At 45.1% G+C, this 15,904-nt stretch overlaps 1 protein-coding gene across 1 annotated transcript in view; it reads left to right on the forward strand.

Annotated features, from left to right (window-relative positions):
• Positions 1-15,904, forward strand: part of PTPRJ (protein tyrosine phosphatase receptor type J) — a 178,228-nt gene that overhangs the window by 134,000 nt on the left and 28,324 nt on the right. Inside the window, exons 7-11 of the mRNA XM_061381497.1 lie at positions 678-944; positions 4,139-4,396; positions 8,689-8,946; positions 10,912-11,187; positions 13,506-13,796. Coding sequence (XP_061237481.1) covers positions 678-944; positions 4,139-4,396; positions 8,689-8,946; positions 10,912-11,187; positions 13,506-13,796 — 1,350 coding nt within the window. The remainder of the gene's footprint in view (positions 1-677; positions 945-4,138; positions 4,397-8,688; positions 8,947-10,911; positions 11,188-13,505; positions 13,797-15,904) is intronic.

Here is a 15,904-nt window from a genome sequence, read left to right on the forward strand (position 1 = left end):
GAGCCTGTGTTTCACTCACTGGTGGAACCTGTCACCCGGCAGAGTGCCCCAGTGATGCAGGGTGCCGGGGTCAGCATTGTGGGGACACAGCGCAGGCGGGAGAGGACAGAGGGTGGACTGGGAGGGTGGGGTGGACAAGTGATGAATGACTAGCACTCTCGTGTTTCCTTTCCTGGAGTTACGGTTGTTATCTTGATTTTTTTTTTTATAGATGAGGAAACTGAGCTCAGTGATTTTCCTAAGATCTACCAGGCTCTTCAGTAGAGCTCACCTTGGAACCCAGACCTGCCTTGTGCAAAAGTCTGTGATCTTTACTTAATTGTGTAGATAGTGTTAATTCTTGGATGGAAGATGCCTGAGACCTTTTGGGGTCACCCAGCACTTAGACGGGCATGTGTAGAGTCCATGTTGTGGTTTGAGACATCTATTGCATCCCTAGGATTAGTCAACTTAGCAGGGAGAATGAAGGGTAAACTATGCAGTTGCAATTAGCCAGGCTGTTTCTTCACTGAAGATGCTGTCTGACTTTTGCTGGGACCCTGTCTACACTTGGGTCTGCTGTGTTAAATGGTGTAGAACAGGAAGAAGAATTGCTGAGTGTTTCTTGGATGAGGTGCCTTGATGACAGCATCTCTCTCCCTGTCTGGTGGTGGTGAACTCCTCTTGTGTCTTCACAGATTCCAGTCAGGTTTTTGACATCAAATTTGTGAACATCAGTGCCACCAGCTTGACCATGACCTGGAAGATCAATGATAATGAGTCATCTTCAGTCTATACCTACCAGATACAAGTTGTGGATGAGACAGATTCCTTCAATCTCACAGTCAGTGAGACTCATGCCGTCATCACTGAACTGAGCTCAGGCACCTTGTACAACATCACGGTGTATCCTGTCCTTGAGGATGGTTCCGAGGGCACGCCGGGCTTCATCCAAGTTTACACCCGTGAGTCCGCTCGTGGCTTTGCTAACCTTTCTTCCTGCCGGCCGTGTGCCCGGCCCAGATACGAGACAAACCCTGTTCCTTTTTCGAGGAACGCACAGTTCAGCGTGTGGGTCCACAGGGACTCTTACCACCTTCAAGATTTTCAGTCCTGTAATGGTGACCATTGACTGACCTGCCCACACGTCCAGCCTCGTGTGACATGTTTTCCTTGTACGTCTCCTTTAATGTTCACACATCTGTGACATGGTTGGCATTGACCTCATTTTATGGATGAGGAATTCCAGGCTGAGAGAGATGCTGTGGGCAGGTATCACATCTTGTAAGTGTCTGAGGTGGGATCAGACAGCTGGGCTCTCTCAGCTCCAGCCTGAGCTGGTGACAACCACCCTAGCAAGGTGGAGACAGGGAGCAAATTGGTATGTGGAGATGAAAAGAACCCGGATATTCACATGCCTTTGTCCTTTGAATGTTGACAAAATAATGAAGCAGGATGCAGCTATCTCTCTTTTTTTTTTCCTTCTCATTTGAGTCTCTCTTAAAGATAAGGTGTTTGGCAGCAAATAAAAACCTTTCTGTTCCAAAGAAGGTCCAATAATTAAAACAATAATGGTCTACCAGTAATGTAATAATATAGTGTATTAATATTACATAATGATATTGGTGTCACTCTGTGCCAGGAGCTTTGCATGTATCGCAGGGGTCTTCATGGTAGCTGTTAGGAGCCCTGTTTTTGTTTATTTAATTTTATTTTTCACCTTTTTATTTTGTATTGGGGTATAGCTGATTAACAATGCTCTGACTGTTTCAGGTGAGCAGCGAAGGGACTCAGCCATACCTATATATGTATCCATTCTTCCCCAAACAGGACCCCTGTTTTACAGGTGAAAAACCTACAGCCCAACACGGCTGAGGAATTTGCCTAAAACCAGAGAGCTGGCAAGCGGCAGGGCAGGGACTTGAATCCAGGGGCGCCTGGCTCTGGACCCAGGGCTCATCTCATGAGAATGCTTTATTCGAGTGTCTGATGCTTCCTGCAAGGCGCCTTAGGCATTCTTACAGATGTCTTCTGACTGGGTCTGTGGAGTAAATGAAATCTGCTTCCTTTTCTTCACCTTCTACTTAAAAAAAAAAAATTAATCTCTCTGTTAAGATTAGGTTCACTGTGAGTAACAAACTCCCCAAGTATCCAAGACAGGAGTTTGTTTCTCTCTCACTGTAAAAGCAGCCCAGTGCTAAGCCCAGGGCTATGGATGGGATGGTAGAGTCTTAGCTGCGGCTCAGAGCAAGAAACAGGAACTGTGAGCTCACTGCAGTGTTTTTGTTTTTTATTTTAACTTGTGGAAAATTGCTTTTCAGTGTTGTGTTGGTTTCTGCTGTACAATGACAAGAGTTAGTCGTAGTTATATGTATATCCCTTGCCTCTTGAGTCTCCCTCTCCTCCCCTCATCCCACCCTTCTAGGCCATTCCCGGATGCCAGGCTGGCTGGGCTCTTTGTGTTATATGACGGTTCCCCATTAACTAACTATTTCACACACGATAGTATATATATGTCAGCGCTACTTTCTCAATCTGTCCCACCCTCACCTTCCCCCGCTGTGTGCACAAGTCTGTTTTCTACTGGGATCATCAGTACCGTTTTTCCAGATTCCATATACACGTGTTAATGTACGACACTTGCTTTTCTGACTTCACTTCAGCCTGTATGACAGGCTCTAGGTTCACTCACCTCACTACAACGGACTCAGATTCATTCCTTTTTATGGCTGAGAGACTATGAGCTATTTGAAGCTGAGAAGGATCTAATCTTGGGAACTGAGAGTTTATAGAATCATTGGAAGGGCTGATGTGTTAATTTGCTAGGGCTGCCGTAACAAGCACCGCAGATTGGGAGGCTTTAACAGCAGAAATCTGCTCTCTCACAGTCTGGAGGCAAATAGTCTGAGATCAAGTGGTTCAGGGTTGGTTTCTTCTGAGATCTGCCTTCTTGGTTTTGTGATGGCCAGCTTCTCCCCGTGTCTTCACATGACTGTCCTTTGGTCTGTGCATGCCTGTGTCCCAGTCACCTCTTTATTTTATTTTATTGAAATACTGTTGATTTACCATGTTGTATTTCTGCTGTATAGCAAAGTGACTCAGTTAAACATGTTTATATTCTTTTTTTACATTCTTTTCCATTATGGCTTATCACAGGATATTGAATATAGTTCCTTCCAATTTCTTCTTATAAGGATACTAATTGTTGTAATTTAGGACCTACCTTAATGGCCTCATTTTACCTTAAACACTTCTTTAAAAACCCTGTCTCCAAGTATAGTCAGATTCTGAGGTACTGTGGGTTGGGACTTCAATATAAGAATTTTGAGGGGACATAATTCAGCTCATAACATGTGAGGTGCAGGGTCTAGGCTGGGACCCAGAAATGACTCCCAGTCTAAGGGTGCAGAACTCCCCACCCTGGATGGCCCCAGCAGTGTCACAGTCAGTACCCGGCTGTAGTTGTTGGCTCTTGGAATGTATGGAGTTGCTTGCTGGGCATCAGGAGGCTGCAGCCACTGCCACATTGTTGGTTCTAGAGCCAGGTAGCCTGAGTCCAGGGATCACACCCACAGTTCAGCTAGAAGGAGGAGAAAATACTGCTTCCCCCTTTAAGGTTGTTTCTTAGGAGCCATATTGTTCTTATACTCACATCCCATTGGCCAGAACTTAGTAATCACGTGACTAGTTGCAAGGGAGGCTGGGAAATGTAGTTTTTTAAATCTCCAAGAGTCATGTTCATTGCTAAAAATCTGGGAGTGTATGTTTAAGGAAAATGGAGGGGGATGAATTTTGGGGGTCAACAGCACCTTCTGCTGTACATCGTTAAAAAAAGACTCTGGGTGGCTAAGTGTTGTATGCAAGATAAGACTGCTGGCAGTGGCCAAGGTCCCACTCCAGAGTCTGAGCCCCGAACCCTCGGGAATTCACTCACCCCTTTTCTCATTTCCTTTGAATGACTTTGTACAACTTAACCGGTGTCTGAACTCCTGTGGCCAATTGTTCTCTTGATGGTTAGAAACATGAGTTCCTAAGGGGCTTGTGTTGTAGGTGTACCAAGTGTGCATTTAATCTCTGTGTAAATATTTTGTGAGATTCAGTCACCCTTGTCTTCTGGAGAAATAGATTCTTAATCTAGTCATTTGCTTTCTTCACACAGCCCCCAGTCCAGTTTCTGACTTTAGAGTGACAAGTGTCAGCACAAGGGAAGTTGGCTTAGCATGGAACAGCAATGACACTCATTCCTTTGACATACGTATCACACCTCACGAAGCTGGAGAACCTCGAATCATCACCACCACCGAACAAAGTATTGTCATTGGTGGCTTATACCCTGGAACCATGTATCGTTTTGATATATATCCACAAGGACCAAATGGGACTAAAGGGGATTCCCAAACAGTTTCCACTACAACTGGTAAGCAAATAGGCTGTATTTTCTGTGAATTAGTTATGTTTCTTAAGGGAAATCAGTATAAACCTTACCTGTCAAAATTTCCAAATATTGCTTTTCTTTTAATTATCTAAGAAAGACCTTTTAAAAAATTGTTAATGACAGCAATGCATATTCATTATCTAAAATACAGATAAGCAAAAAGAAAAATCACCTGTAGACCAACAGCCAGAGATAATCACTAATAGCTTTTGATGCATGATGTTTTAGAACAGGGGTCCCCAACCCCTGGGCCACAGACTGGTACTGATCTGTGGCCTGTTAGGAACCAGGCTGCACAGCAGGAGGTGAGTGGTGGGTGAAGGAGTCACTCCCCATCGCTTGCATTTACCGCCTGAACTCCACCTTCTGTCAGATTGGCCATGGCATCAGATTCTCATAGGAGTGTGAGCCCTACTGTGAACTGCGCATGCGGGGGGTGTAGGTTGCGTGCTCTTTATGAAAATCATCCCCAAACCACCCGTCTACCCTGTGTGTGGAAAAATATCTTCCATGAAACCAGTCTGTGGTGCCAAAAAGGTTGCAGACTGCTCTTCTAGAATTTTAAGATTATATAAAGGTGTATGTATGTATGTGTGCGTGTATATTTTAACAAGTATTAAAATCCTCTACACATGTGGTTTTAAATCTGCTTTTTGTTCTATTCAAGTTTATTATGATTCTTCTTCCCTATCAGCATAAATATCCCTGCAGATTAATTTTAATATCTGCCTGGCATTCCGTTGTCCGAATCAGGAGTCAGCAGACAATAAAGGTCCATGGGTCAAATCTGGCTCACTGCCTGTTTTTTTTTTTTTATAAGTAAAGCTTTATTCAAGCCTAGCCATGCTCATTTCTTTATATAAAGTCTATGACTTCTTTCGTGCTAGAAACAAATAGTTTCAACAGAGAATACATGGCCTGCAAAGCCTAGGATATTTGTTCTGTGGTCCATATAGAAAAAGTTTGCTGACCCTTGGTTAGATCTACTACTATTACTACTACTGCTACTAAGTCGCTTCAGTCGTGTCCGACTCTGTGCGACCCCATAGACGGCAGCCCACAAGGCTCCCCCGTCCCTGGGATTTTCCAGGCAAGAATACTGGAGTGGTTAGATCAGTGGTTCTCCAAGTGGGGTCCGGGGATCTCTGGGGCGGTCCCCTAGACTCTTTGAAGGGGGTCTGTGAGGTATTAGTATTATCATAATACTACTAGAATACTATTTGGCTTTTTCACTCTCATTCTCTCATGATAAGTGTACAGTGGAGTTTTCCAGATGCAGTGTGACATGGGATGGCATCATTCTTCTGTTGGCTCATGGAATGTATGATTTGTATTCTTACATTTTAAGCATTTCCTCATTAAAAATGTTCTGTTACAGCATACATAAATATAACCTAAATAAATAAAAATTCTCTGAGAGCCTCAATAATTTTCAGAAGGTAAAGGAGTCTATACTGCTGGTCTGGATGTATTATAAATTGCTTGACCATTTGCCTGTTGTTGGACAGGTAGATCATTGACAGTCTTTCACGAACAATATTGTGATGCAATGGTCTTGTTAGTTCTATGAGGCTGATTGATGTTGATAAGAGTATTTCATGAAAACAATCCATTGTTCATTATTGTTACCTTTGAAATTTGAAATGAAATTTTTTGGGAAAGCTTGGAGAACATCCAGTATCCTTGATCTTTGATTGCACGGGACTTGAAATCCTTTCTACAGAAGGAAAGAGTAAATAAATGGGACTGATTCCTTGAGCCATGTGTGAAGTCAGTTGGGTTTTTGAGATTCTCCTTGTGTGGGTTTTCTCAGCTTTGTTGGTTAGGTTAAGCATTGATGGTTATTTGGAAGATCTGCCTCCACAATAAGGGAACTGCTAAAATGTATCCCTCAGATGAAGTGCATAGTTCCTTTTCAAGTCTGATTTTCAGGTTAGACTTTTGAGATCAGGTTATAGTATCAACATATATATTTTTTCTCTCTTTTTGAGAATGTAGCTAATGGTAAGGGGATCACAATTTGGGTCCCTTTGATGTTGTGTGACTTGCCAATTCCCAGGATTTACTGCAATAATAACATTATGTAGTGGGGGTCTACAAAGCGCTGGGCTCTCAGCCTTTGTATTTAAACATTTTGAACACAACTCTATGAGGTAGGTACTATTATCACCTCTATTTTATAGAGTAGGAAACGGGGACTCTGTGAACTTAAGTAACTGACCCAGGGTGACAAGGGAGTGAACTGGCCTCTGTCTGCCTTTGGAGACTGAGGTCTTAACCACAGTGTGGACTGCACTGTGATATGGAGCAACTGCAGAAGTAATTTAGGACTATTCATAAGGAGAAGGCATCTCTTGTACTATTGCCTATAATTGTCCCAATGAATGGAAATCAAGAAGAGTTATAATAAGGCACTAGGCTCTTAGGACATCACCAATTCTATTATTGACCAATGTTTGCTGTTATTGGGGGAGAATCAATGTAACAGCATTAAAGGTGATTTTGAAAAAGGGAAGCAAGTACTGGATGACCCAGCAATTCCACTCTTACATGTATACATATTTCTAAAAGAATTGAAATCAGGGACTTGAACATATTTCTCTACACCAACATTCACAGTAGCATGATTCACAATAGCTAGAAGGTGGAGGCAGCCAAGTGTCCATCAGCAGGTGAAATGTGGTATATCCATACAATAGAATGCTGCTGCTGCTGCTAAGTCGCTTCAGTCGTGTCCGACTCTGTGCGACCCCATAGACGGCATCCCACCAGGCTCCCCCGTCCCTGGGATTCTCCAGACAAGAACACTGGAGTGGGTTGCCATCTCCTTCTCTGATGCATGAAAGTGAAAAGTTAAAGTGAAGTCGCTCAGTCATGTCCGACTCTTAGCGACCCCATGGACTGCAGCCAACCAGGCTCCTCCGTCCATGGGATTTTCCAGGCAAGAGTACTGGAGTGGGGTGCCATTGCCTTCTCCATATAATAGAATAGTTGTTGTTATTTAGTTGCTAAGTTATGCCCGACTCTTTTGTGACCCCATGGACTATAGTCCACCAGCCTCCTCTGTCCATGGGATTCTGCAGGCAAGAATCCGAGAGCGGGTTGCCCTTTCCTCCTGCAGGGTATCTTCCTGTCCTAGAGATTGAACCCGCGTCTCCTGCATGGCAGGTGGATTCTTTACCATTGAGCCACTAGGGAAGCCCCACACTAGAATATTATTTAGCCACACAAGGAATGATGTACCAAGGCATGCTACAGTGTGAATAAACCTTGAAAGCATTATGTTAGGTGAAAAAAGCCCACCATAGAAGAACAACTGCCATGTACATCCACTTATGTGAGGTGCCTAGAATTGGCACATTCGTAGAGACAGAAGATAGTGGGGAGAAGGGAGGAATGAGAAGTTCTTACTTCAAGGGAACAGAGTTTGTGTTGGGCATCATGAAACGCTTTGTGTTTAGCCAGTGATGATGGTGATACCCCACTGTGAACATACTTAACACTTACAAATGGTTCAGACGATAACTATTGCACTCTGTTTATTTTACTACCACAAAATTCAATAAAGACTTTAAAGATGGTCCTTGTTAAAAAAAATCTTAAAAAAAAGAGATTCTGTGCAGTTATATGGCAGCTGGTTCAGTGTGTAGAGGTGAGATGGTGAGTGCAGAACCCAGAGCCCTCTGGGTAGTTTCGCTTCTGACTCCTCGCTGTGAGGATGCGGCTCCGTGTGCTTTTTTCCCTTCCGCACTCCAGCCTCAAGTGCCCATTTCAGTGTCAAGTCTCCATTTCCGTCTTTCTCTTCAGTATGGCTGCCTGTGTTATAGAAAGATGTTTTCTTCTGAGGGACTGGTTTTTAAAAAACTTTGCTGAGATATAATACATACGCTGAAACTCACACGCACCCTAAGTGCGTAATTTGATGCATCTTTACAAACTGAACCCATCTGGTCACTAGCACTCAGATCAAGAAAACCTGAGCATGGTTTCCACTCTAGAAGACCCCCTCCCAACCAACCCCAGACCAAGGGGATGTCTCTATGACAGAAGCAAAAGGCCAGAGAACAGATAGGACAGGCTGGTAAATTCATCGGTGTTGCAGAAGAGCCAAGATTCTTGAAAGAAACTGTTTCTCACCTAAGTGTTAGAGTTTGCCCTTAGTGAACTCATTTGATGACAGAAGAGCAAGTTCTCTGGGCAGGTGCTTTAGAATAAAGCTGGACATTGCGATGGTCATTGACAGACTTCCTTTTTTCTTCCTTTCCTCTGCCCAGACTGCAGCGCAGTGTTTGACATCCGCGTCATTAACGTCACCACCACCGACATGCAGCTGGCGTGGCAGAACACAGACAACGCTTCCGAATACATCTACAGTGTAGAAATACAGTCTGAACACAGCTCTGATCGGAAGAACAGTTCTCACACAGGGATCGCTTTCCACGACCTGACCCCGGGCACCTTATACAAGATCACAGTCACCCCCCAGATGGACTTTGTCCAGGGGCTGGCCAACTCCACCCTACAGTACACACGTAAGTGTTTCAGGACACCCTCCTAAGGAAGCATTTTCCCAGCCTTTCAGCCGGAGGAGGGGAAATAAGCATGGGTTCAGTGATGAGGCAAGAGGCCCTTGTGTTTCTGGGCTCCAGGTAGAATGTGAAACCGAGGAAGCTGAAGACGTTGGGCTTAGCCAACGTTCTGCCCTGCCCTGGCGGCACTGGTGCTGAGCCATGTGAACTTGGAATTGTCTTCTGAAGCAGAGAGGCATCCCATGAGCATGGGAAGCATCACCATTCATTCCTTGGGAATACAGACTGGAGGAGGGGTCACCCGGTCATGTTGGCATGGAAGATGCTGCCCAAAGGAAGCAGTTTTGCATGCACCAGTAAGGGACATGCTTTGCTAATATTTGACCTAAATATATGGTAGAGATGGAAGTTTATAATGTCTTTTTTGTATATTTTTGTTTCATTAATCATATTTCAAAAACAAGTAGGAAATTACATCTTAAAAATAGATTTCAGATAAAGTATTAAAAGAAGTCTGAAAAGCTTCAATTCTTTTGAGATTTAATCTGTATTGCCGGGGACCAGCCCCGGCTGATCCAGGGTATTCGAAGGAGAGACGGCGTAGGCGAAGATCAGGAGACAATTGCTTAATTAAATGTTAATTAAGGATATAAAGAGTAATAGAATGAGGATAGCTCAGTGAAGAAATTCAGTGGAGAAAAGAGGCTGAAATAAGGATAGCTCAGTGAGGAAATTCAGTGGAGAAAAGAGGCTGAATAATTCAGCCAGAAGGTAAGAGAAAGAACGACATGGTGAGACCAAGTTTCGGTGAACAAGGCCCGCACTTTATTTTTCAAAGTAGTTTTTATACCTTAAGTTATGCACAGAGGATAATGGGGGAAGGGGTAGAGTCTTGCAGCAAACCAGGCTTTCTTCCTGCAAACTTATCATATGCAAAAGCTTAGGTGATTTGCATCATCTTCTGGCCCGGAGGCCTGTGAACATTTTAAGACCTTTTCTTCAGAAAACTTATTTTTCCCTAAAGGTGATTGGTCAGGAGCCACCCTCCAAAAGCATTAGATAAAGTTGCATTCCTACAGCGCAAAGGTGTGGTGGGCTATAACAAGAAAAAGAATTAACTCAAGGGTCCCAGGTTACAAACATTAAAGCTACTACTTACACCAATTATATTAATCAATACACTGCCAGGGACACAGCAGGTAAGGGATATGGAGACTTAGCAGCAAACATTGGCCCAACGAGTGAAAATCCCTTCACCAATACAATTTCTAATCAATCTTTTAACTACTCAAAAGAATCTGTGTTTAGACAGTTTAGGACATCTCCTGCCTCTCACAGTTGGGAGGCTCCGAACAATCAATGAGGCCGGAAAAACCTATTCAGGCAGGCTAGAGGATTTCCAAAGGAGTTTGTAGGTTAAACACTGTCACACCCAGGAATTATTAACTGGAGCTGTAAGCTAACTTTTTTCAGAGAGGTAGTGGGGGACAGCCCCCCGTAAAGTCAGAGGTGTAGGTGAAAGCACAAAGCAGAAAGTAGGCAGACTGGTTTTGGGGGTATATGCTCGAGAATTTCCAGGGGGACTCCTGAAGCTCGATCCCGCCTTTGCGTATGCCGAGCCTCCTTCCTCATGACCTTTGTCATGGGCGGAGTTCCTCACGCTGGCTACCGGCAGTGATAGAATTCCAGTTGAGCTATTCCAGATCCTGAAAAGTGCTGCACTCAATATGCAATATGCCGGCTCCCGGCACTGTATAATTATTTTCTAAATGTCTTTTTGGGGAAGCCTCCTCTTTTTTGATCCCAGCAAGTATTAGCTTTATTTATTCTTTACCCAAAGGAGCCAGGCTATTTTTATTTTAAATTTAATGAAAAAAAAAAAGAAAAAAAAATTCCAGGCTATTTTTAGATGCAGTCAATAAAATGGCTCAAGTTAATCCATCCTTTTTTTTTTCCCTAAAACTTAAGGGCCCAGCAAGGTGTCCAGCATTGAGATAATGACCAATACCACAGCAGCAACCTTAAATTGGCAGAATGTTGACGAAGCCTCTTCAAACTACACCTACTGCCTTCTTATTAGGCAGGACGGAAGTTCCAGCAACTTCCCGCCAATAGTCACAGACGTCGGCGTTACCCATGCTACGGTCACCAACTTAATACCTGGTTCCTCCTACACCGTAGAGATCTTCACACGGATGGGGGATGTCAAGTCACTTGGGCCCAGCAGGCAGTCATTCTGTACAGGTGGGTAGTCTCAGGGGACTCTTGGATTCCATCTGGTGTCATGCTGACCTTGCACATAGGTCCTTACAATAAACTCCAGTTGATTAGTTTTTTTTGCCGATCACCATGGCATCTTAGTTTTCCAACCAGGGATAGAACCTTCGCCCCGCTGCAGTGGCCCACCAGGGAAGCCCCTCGAGTTGGTTAGCGTCTGTGTGGTGTGTGAGCATCCTAGTAGCTCATTAGTGCTGTCTTGCTGCCCTCGTCGTTCGTTCATTCAGCAGATACGTTCTGAGCATTTACTGTGCGTCAGGTACCGTCTAAGGTCACAGATGAGTCCCTGCCTTTCTGAAACTTCTGTTCTGGTGGCGGAAGACCCAATAAGCCAGAAACATAGGTTATTAGGTGATGATTACTGCTGAGGAAAGATAAGTAAAAAGGATAGGAGAAATGAGATGTTTATCTTGGGGAAGGCTTTGTCGAAAAGGTGACTTTTGAGCAAAGACTTGCAGGAAGTGAAGCCAGTCGTGTGGACAGGAGAGACAGGCAGCCCCAGTGTGGAGGTCCCGGGCCTGGAGTGTGCCTGCTGTGTTGGAGGAAGAGCAGGAGGTCAGGATGGCAGAGGGCAGCAAGAGGGGGAGGTGGAGGAGGTGAGGCCAACGGGGTGAGGGGCCAGGGCACGGCTGACGTCAGGCCTTGCAGCTCATAGTTTGGCTTTTACCCTGAAGAAGACAGAAAGGATATAGTTAAAAGGGATGCTCAGCATTTTCACTTTTCTTGATCCTTATCTCTCAATGCAAAAAGTGTGAGCGTTTAAAGAGAAGAGCCCTGTGTTTAACTGAAGGAGCTTTCAGAGAGTGAGTGGGGGGATGTTTGGTGAACGGCTGTGAGTCCTTCTGCTCACAGTTCTGATGGCGGGGCTTTATCCCTCTGGACCTGTGGGCCACCTTGTCCCCTACCGCCTTTGCACTTGCTTCCTTTCTTCCTTAGACTAAGCCCTTCAGGTGTGTTCAGGCTGATCTGGAAGTCGGGCAGGGATCTCAGCAGATCAGCCTCCCTGGTAGTGTAGGGGCTGGGACCTCGATGACCTCTGACCTTTCACGTGGAGTGGCAAAAGAGATCCTGGCAGCTCTGAGCCCCCTGTGTTAACTCAAACTCTGTTCACCCGGTCTAGACTCTGATCTTTGGCGTGCGGGTGGCTTCCATTGCTAATATTTATCTTAGCTGCAGTCATGGCTCCCTGTAGCAAGAGAAAGATATCTGTGAGCATTTATGAGTGGGGGGATGGACAGGACTGTGGGAGGGTGATCGTATCGGGCAGGTTGTCCTTCCAGGCCTCAGGTGGAGAATGTGGGCGCTGTGCGTGGGTGCCTCTTTAAAACTTTTTCTGCTTTAAAACACCACAGTGTTCAAGTCATGATAATATCCCCGCCCCCAGTACATTAACACAGAGTTTTCCATTTATTTATTTTTGGAGGCACCGCTGGGATCTGAAAGAGTTTTCCATTTATGTCAGCTTTTTGTGGACACTTAATAAAATCCTGCTGCTGCTGCTTAGCTGACTTGGGCGTGTCTGAGTCTGTGAGACCCCATGGACTGCAGCCCGCCAGGCTTCTCTGTCCATGGGATTCTCTTGGCAAGAGTACTGGAGCGGGTGGCCATGTCCTCCAGGGGAGCTTCCTGGCCCTGGGACTGAACCTGGGTCTCCTGCATTGCAGGCAGATTCTTTACCGCGGAGCTACCAGGGAAGCCCTAATAATATCCTACTGGCCCTTCAAATGGGTAGAGACAAATAACACCCCATATTAAAGATGAAGAAATTGGTACCATTTACCATTGGTTATTCAGCCTGTTGTGTATGTAGAAAACACCCTGGACTTGGATTTAGAAAACCCAAGATCCAGTTTTGGCTTTGCCACTGGCCAGCCATGTCATTTGAGCAAATTACTTAATCTAAGTCTCAGTTGATTCAGCTGCAAAGTGGGACAGTATTAACCCTGCCTGTTCCAGAACGATGGTCAAGAGGGTGCCCAGAAGAGGGGACACAGGTGGAGAAATTGGTACCACTCCCTGCATAGGTAGCTATGTCTCACGGGCCCTTGTGCTCTTCCAGCCTGGAGCCCGATGGCCACCGTTTCATTTAATCCTCGGGTCTTCCTGCAGCTGGGGCTGACCCAAGGTCACAAAGTTCAGTAAGGCCTGATTCAAGGTCAGCCTCTGCCTCTTCTGACATTCCCCACTGCTGTCTCCTCATCACCAATGGGCCAGGCATCCCAAGTTTAAGTGTTTGCAAAGGCAAGCTTCCAAGAATCTCATGCTGTGCTGTGCTTGCCTTGCAGACCCTGCGTCGGTGGCCTCCTTCGACTGTGAAACAGTCCCCAAGAAGGCCACCTTGGTCCTTAGGTGGGCCTGCCCTTTAGGCACCAGCACAGGCTTTGAGCTGGAGGTCAGCCATGGATACTGGAAAAATAAAATGACCTTGGAGGGCTGCTCTTTGAACAACGGCTCTGAGTTCATGACGGAAGTCACGCATTTGAATTTTTCTACCTTGTACGACGTCAGCATTGCTACCCGCTCCTGTAACAAGATGGCACCGCCTGCCCAAAACACCTGCCTCTCTGGCATCACAGGTGAGCCTCCCAGAGGGCAGGGTAGCCAGCAGGTCATTTGATCACTCCTGGAAAGCTGACCCAGTGGCTCTGCCAAGTGTGCTCGGAAACCTGTTTCTAAAAAAAAATCATCCAAAATATTTGTTTTTGTTAACCCAGTTCTGTAGAAATGTAGTCTGTATAGTCTATAGAAACCATAGTGAGTGAGTGAAAGTCGCTCAGTCGTGTCCGATTCTTTGCGACCCCATGGACATACAGTCCATGGAATTCTCCAGGCCAGAATACTGGAGTGGGTAGCCTTTCCTTTCTCCAGAGGATCTTCCCAACCCAGAGGTCGAACCCAGGTCTCCCACATTACAGGCAGATCCTTTACCAGCCTAATTACAAGGGAGGCATAGAAACTGTATAATCTATAGGAATTTAATGAGTGAGAATTATCTTTTACATTCCCAAAGTTGCCTTTGTTTTATGCAACAATTTGTTGCCACATATTCTTTTAAGTGGTAAGTTCCTCTACTGCATTAAAACAAAGTATTTTTATAGAAATGTTCAGACACGAAAGCAAAGGACAGTGTAATGGGACCCACGTACCATCATCACTCATTTGTGGGCATTTGATGGCATTTGTGATGACCATTTGTGGGCATTTGATCAATCTTGTTTCATTTATATCCCCTCCACTCTTATTGGATTTCTTTGAGACCAGTCCTGGTTATTCTATAATTTTATTTGTATGTTTTCCACATGTATTGATGCAAGAGAGGGACTCCTTTCCCCCTTTTTTTCAAACATAACTACATTACTATTCGGTTCAGTTCAGTTGCTCAGTTGTGTCTGACTCTTTGTGACCCAAAGGTCTGCAGCACTCTGGGCCTCCCTGTCCATCACCAACTCCCGGAGTCCACCTAAACTCATGTCCATTGAGTGAGTGATGCCATCCAACCATCTCATCCTCTGTCAGCCCCTTCTCCTCCTGCCCTCAATCTTTCCCAGCATCATGGTCTTTTCAAATGGGTCAGCTCTTTGCATCAGGTGGCCAAAGTATTGGAGTTTCAGCCTCAGTCCTTCCAATGAATATTCAGGACTGATCTCCTTCAGAATGGACTGGTTGGATCTCCTTGCAGTCCAAGGGACTCTCAAGAATCTTCTCCAACACCACAGTTCAAAAGCATCAATTCTTTCGCATTCCTATTACCATTACATTAAAAAACTTAACAATCCTTTTTTTTTTGGCCATGCCGCACAACTTGTGGGATCTCAGTTCCCTGACGAGGATTTGAACCCAGGTTACAGCAGTGAAAGCACTAAATCCTAACCACTAGGTCACCAGGGAACTCCCAGCAATCTTTTTTTTTTTTTTTTTCTTTAAACTATTACGAGATACTCAGTCAAGATTCAAATTTCGCTAGAATCTGGGTCAACAAATTCCCCAGCTGTTTTGGGGTCATTCACAAGAGATTCCTCCTAGTGAATGTTCTCATGTTGTTGCCTAGTTGCTCAGTCGTGTCTGACTCTTTTGCAACCTCCTGGACCGTATCGCTCCAGGCTCCTCTGCCCATGGGATTTCCCAGGCAAGAATACTGGAGTGAGTTGTCCTTTCCTTCTCCAGGGGATCTTCCCAATGCAGGCAGGCAGGGCCCCTTGAGTGTAGGACTGAGAAAAGCACTGAGAAGGAAAGAATTTCCAGGCTTGGAGGTGAATGCTGTCTTGGGGCAGGGAGCTGGGGACTCCCAGCTGGCCGGCTAGAAGGCAAAGAGCGATGGGCAGTGTGGGAGCGGGTGTTACAGTGTCTGATGAGGCAGTTGACACCAAGCCATGGGAACAGCACCTCCAAGTGGCCACTGCTGTCAGTTACTTGAGAGGTTGCCGGAGGATGGTTTAGAGCTGTGCCTTCCAGTAGGAAATCATATGAGCCTCTTGTATAATAAAAAATTTTCTAGGCACCACATTAGGAAACTAAAAAGAGCAGCTGAAATGAAGTTTGTTTTTTTTTTTTCCTGCTCTCTGTGGCATATGGGATCTTAGTTCCCTGACCAGGGATTGAACCCTTGCATTGGAAGTGTGGACCACTCGACTGCCAGGGAAGTCCCTGAAATGAGTTTTGATCATATTTTATTTAACCCAGTATA

Source organism: Bos javanicus, chromosome 15, assembly GCF_032452875.1.
Source record: "Bos javanicus breed banteng chromosome 15, ARS-OSU_banteng_1.0, whole genome shotgun sequence".
Taxonomy (NCBI): domain Eukaryota; kingdom Metazoa; phylum Chordata; class Mammalia; order Artiodactyla; family Bovidae; genus Bos; species Bos javanicus.